This window comes from Gymnodraco acuticeps, unplaced genomic scaffold (assembly GCF_902827175.1).
Source record: "Gymnodraco acuticeps unplaced genomic scaffold, fGymAcu1.1, whole genome shotgun sequence".
In the NCBI taxonomy this organism is placed as follows: Eukaryota; Metazoa; Chordata; class Actinopteri; order Perciformes; family Bathydraconidae; genus Gymnodraco; species Gymnodraco acuticeps.
In genome coordinates this window covers 367150-372448 of record NW_022990305.1, presented here as the reverse complement: position 1 = coordinate 372448, position 5299 = coordinate 367150, and the positions used below count along the sequence as shown (strand labels likewise).

The 5299-nt window shown below is 35.6% G+C and overlaps 1 protein-coding gene across 1 annotated transcript; it reads left to right on the top strand.

Moving 5' to 3' along the window:
• Positions 1 to 2413: 2413 nt before the first annotated feature.
• On the top strand, positions 2414 to 4509 carry LOC117550338 (gastrula zinc finger protein XlCGF17.1-like; the record flags this gene model as incomplete). The annotated part of the gene is given in 2 exon segments (XM_034222737.1): positions 2414 to 2829; positions 2831 to 4509. Coding segments are annotated over 2 exon segments (957 nt in total), but the record flags the coding sequence as incomplete, so codon positions are not given.
• Between the last annotated feature and the right edge of the window lie 790 nt (positions 4510 to 5299).

Below are 5299 nucleotides of genomic sequence, written 5' to 3'. Positions count from 1 at the left end.
ATGAGACCTTGTTCCTGTTCTCAATTTTAGTTTAAGCATTGAATCGATCAAAATGGTTATTTTGCCGAGACTGCTGTATCTCTTCCAGTCCCTTTCACTAGAACTATCTAACCAACAATTTCAGGAGCGGGATAAACATATCTCAAGGTACATTTGGCAGGGACGAAGGCCAAGATTTAAATATCAGAGTTTACAATTGGCTAAAAACAAGGGTGGTGTCGCACTCCCATGTTTAAAGGATTACTATATTGCGGCTCAATTGATACCATTAATATGCTGGTGCAATCCAAAGTACATTGCTAGATGGAAGGAGATTGAGAGTGCTGTATCAGAATTAATTTCCTATTCAAGCTGCAATTGGGGATAAGGTCTTGATGAATAAACTAAACAAACTGAGAAACCCATGGATCAGTCTGTCATTTAAGGTGTGGAACATACTGGTAACTCAAAATCACTTGAGGGAAGCTGTAAAGGGTTTAAGATGGTGTGTGTGTATGATCTAAAATGTGTACCTGGAAGATGGGATGCAAGATTTATGTTTTGGTCTTCAAAAGGCCTGACAGCCTACTGCACATATTTTCTCAAGGGGTCCATGAACAGCTTTCAGAATCTGAAGGGGCAGTTTGACTTGAAACGTGATGATTTTTACAGGTTCCTTCAAGTTTGTCATTACATCAATCAAATACACAAGTTTTACAAAAGGTTTTTTTCAGGTAGACATTTCATTTAAATTTGAATCGTTATATTTGGGTGCTTTACCACCAGACATGTTTTCCTCTAAAGATAAATATATATATTTTTGACTCCTGCTTAAAACCAGGAAACCTACTTTGGATGAGTGGATTGACATTGTGTATGATATTTTTAAGATGGAAAGGATAACCCTTGCTTTGAGATTGCAAAAGGGAATCTTTTTGTCAATATGGGAAAAATGGATAATCTGTTACACCAATACGACCATCATTTGTCTAGAAGGGATCTTTATATCTTTTTTGTATTTTTTTTTTTCTTTGAATAAGTTCCAGGTACACCCCATAACCCTGTTTGTACTGTATATCATGTTATAGCATATTTGAAGGTCAGTGAGGCCTGCCTCTGTATTACCCACAAATATGTAAGTTGGATTTGTGATTTCACTGTTAACTACAGAAGGCTTACAGAGAATATTGCATTATCTATGACTGTATACATCTGAAAAGCTAAATAAAATAAAAACTCTTTATTTTTCTCATACTGCCTCTGCTGCAGCACCTATTTGAACCCTCTGTCTGAAACCAGAGCCTTGGTCATAATTCTAAGAAAAATGTGGAAAAAGAAGAATCCAATTCTGTTGAAAAGATAAGAATTCGGAGAAAAAAAGTCAAAATTCAGATTGATTTTTTAAAGACAAAATTATGATTCAAAAACATTTAAATTCTTAGAGTTTGGAAAAATCTCAATACTGTAATTCTGAAACATGTAAATATAAAATATATTTAAAAAAAATGTTATATCCTAATTCAGAAAAAAATCTGAATGCTGAGAAAAAAGTCAGAAAAGATTGCAGTCAAATCAAAAAGCAATGTATTATGAAAAAAAATACAATAGTAGATATGATATGTTTTATAATGATTGATCATTAAAGTGTTCTCAAAGCTGGTGAAGGTGCAGCTAGTTTGAATGACTTTGTATACTGCAGGGTAGCTTGTGAATTTACTCCAGGTGGAACTAAAGTCTGATTTAAGACTTGATTATATTTCACATCATTCATCCACATCTGTAAAGTAACTCAATGTATTAAATACATGTAGTGGAGTAGAAGTACACCATTTACCTCTGAGTTATAGTGGAGTAGAAGTACTAAGTAGCATAAAATGGTTGTACTATATATTAAAAATAATCAAATTCTGATGATAAATATAATAAAGTAAAAAAAATGTGATAATAATACAATTTGAAAAAGTAAAAAAATTACAGTTTTGGGGAAAAAGTAAAAATCATGAGAAACAGTAAGTATTATGAAAAAATATACTATATTATGAAAAAAGTCGCAATTCCGAAAAAAATATATTATGAAAAAGTGAGAATTCTGGAAAAAGTCAAAATAATGAGAAAGTCAGCATTCTGAAAATAAACAATTACTTCTGAAAAATGTAGCGAATCAGATAAAACATTCTGAAAAAATTGTGAAAATATGGAGAAAAATCTGATTTAAATTCAAAAAAGAAAGAAATTCAGAAATCTGAAAAAAAAATTGAGAATTCATAAATAAGGTCAGATTTTGAGTTTTTTTAACTAAAGTCTTTGAAATAAAAGAAAACATCAAATTTGATGAGTATGATTTGGTCATATGAAAATAAATGGGCTTGTTTTATTTGTGTAGGTCTCTGCACCAAGGCCTCTCACTGACTCTTTCTCTTGCTGAATATTTTAGGAACTGAGAAGAAGAAGAAAGCAAACCGAACCTCACATCTGTGACCAGTGTAACAAATCCTACTCAACATCTAGAACTTTAAAGATTCATCTGCGCATTCACACTGGAGAGAAACCCTACAGCTGTGACCAGTGTGGGAAAACCTTTTCTAAGAAAAGCATTCTTTCATCTCATCAGCGCATTCACACTGGAGAGAAACCATACAGATGTGACCTGTGTGGGAAAACCTTTGCTCAGAAATGGCACCTTTCATCTCATCAGAGCATTCACACTAGAGAGAAACCACACAGCTGTGATCAGTGTGGCACAACCTTTTCTAAGAAAAGTAGCCTTTCATCTCATCAGCGCATTCACACTGGAGAGAAACCATACAGCTGTGACCAATGTGGGAAAACGTTTTCTCTAAAAGGTTACCTGCAAAACCCACCAGCGAATCCACACTGGAGAGAAACCACACAGCTGTGAAGAGTGTGGGAAAAGTTTCACTACATCAAGTAAACTCACAGTCCATCAACGTATTCACACGGGAGAGAAACCATACTGGTGTGAAGAGTGTGGAAAAACGTTCATTTCATCAGGTGAGCTCACAATCCACCATCGTATTCACACAGGAGAGAAACCATACTGGTGTGAAGAGTGTGGGAAAACGTTCACTACATCAGGTGATCTCAAAAAACATAATCGTTATCACACAGGAGAGAAACCATACTGCTGTGACCAGTGTGGAAAAACTTTCACTATATCAGGTGATCTCAAAAAACATCATCGTATTCACACAGGAGAGAAACCATACAGGTGTCAAGAGTGTGGAAAAACCTTTTCTCATGGTAGTAATCTTAAAGCCCACAAACGCACTCACACTGCAGAGAAACCATTTAGCTGTGACCAGTGTGGGAAAGCTTTCACAAGATCTGATCATCTTAAAGTCCACCAGCGCACTCACTCTGCATCCATCTGATCCTTTTCTGAGTCAAGCTAGCATTCCTCCTGATTTTCTCCAAATGTAAAGCTGACCAACAGTGACTTTACCTTACATTACATTACATTACATGGCATTTAGCTGACGCTTTTATCCAAAGCGACTTACAAGAAGTACCTTCTAATAAACATGTTTTTTATGGACAATTTTAGTGTGTAACGAGTTCAGAAACGTTCTAACTATTTTTTGTTGCCCAACATTCAGTGAATATTTGTATTTCTCATTTATTTTCTGTTGACAGATCTGCTGTTTAAGTGGCTGTGACAGACCTCACCTTTACCTCACCTACCTCTATTAAGCGTACCATTAGTACAAACATTTAAATTGGCTATAATTTGGTTTGATGGAAACGATGCATGTCTCAATAATGTCTTATCAGACACGGCATCTATTGCACGTCTGTCCGTCCTGGGAGAGGGATCCCTCCTCCGTTGATCTCCCTGGGGTTTCTCCCATTTTTCCCTTTAAACTGTGGGTTTTCTCCGGAGGTTTTTCCTTGTACGATTTGAGGGTCTAAGGACAGAGGGTGTCGTATTGTCATACTGATATTCTGTACAAACTGTGAAGTCCACTGAGACAAAAGTAACATTTGTGATATTGGGCTATATAAATAAACATTGATTGATTGATTGAAACCAGACATGTGAAACTAGACAGAACATCCTGAACTATTGAACTATGCACATTATGCATTCTAGAAGGTGCAAGCCAAGCATAACAGTTCCAACCACAGTTATAGGAAGGCGTTGTGGTTTTGACACCTTGACAACGGTTACAACGGTTGACAAAGGTAATGAGCACAGGATGCAGACGGACTACGTGAAGATTTGAACCAACTTCTTGGTACTTTTTTGTATTTACTTCAAGTGATTTTCAAAACATTAAGACACGTTAGATATGAGCAGTGATAAAGTACATTTGTGATGTTCTTGTTTTGTTTGAACAAACATTGTTCTAGTGAAACTCTGATATAATATCTCATGTTCATTATTTGACTTCATTGTGACGGCCGTTAGTTTTCTGTGTTCTCAGTAAATGTGATTCTTGCTACTGTAATAATCTGAGCTGTGAACTTAAAACTTGTTTTCTATTTCCTCATTAAACTTGTCAACATAAATAGACTCTGCGACTCATCATTACAAACGGTTTAATGTTTTACTATAACTTACAATAACTTTGCATTAGGTTTTTATGAATGGTCTTTATTTGAACTGCTGCTAGACAGAGTAAAAGAGGAAATTGTCCTTAGACCCTCACATCGGACAAGGAAAAACGGTACCACTTTACAATAAGACTACCCTTATAAAGGATTCATAAAGGGTTTATACTTAGGTTATGAATTAGTTTGTAAAAACTTTATTAATCATTAAGAACCATTTATAAACCAGTTCTAACATAGTTTTCATACATCACAACAGGCTCACTATTTGGCAAGATGACTTAGCCTTATATTGGCTACTTAGCGAGAATCAACTCGGTGAACAACAGATACCAAGGATGCTGGCTGATGAAGAAGAAGAAGTAAGCTAAGTAGCCAATATAACGCTTAGCAGTACAGATAAATGTGGGCTCACTATTTGGCAAGCAACCGGTCACATTTGCCTTGTGTAGGTCATGTTTTATAAAAGCTAATTCATGATTTATAAAGTGTTCACAACCTAATTAATAAATTAATTACAAACTATTCGTAAACCCTTTATAAGGGTAGTCTTATTGTAAAGTGGTACCGGAAAAAACTTCCAAAAAAGGAAAAAAACCCCACAGTTTAAAGGGGAAAATGGGAGAAACCTCAGGGAGAGCAACAGAGGAGGGATCCCTCTCCCAACACGGACAGACTTGCAATAGATGCCGTGTGTAAATCGAAAAGATAGTACATTTACAACATAGGTAGGCCAAATGTTTGCAAA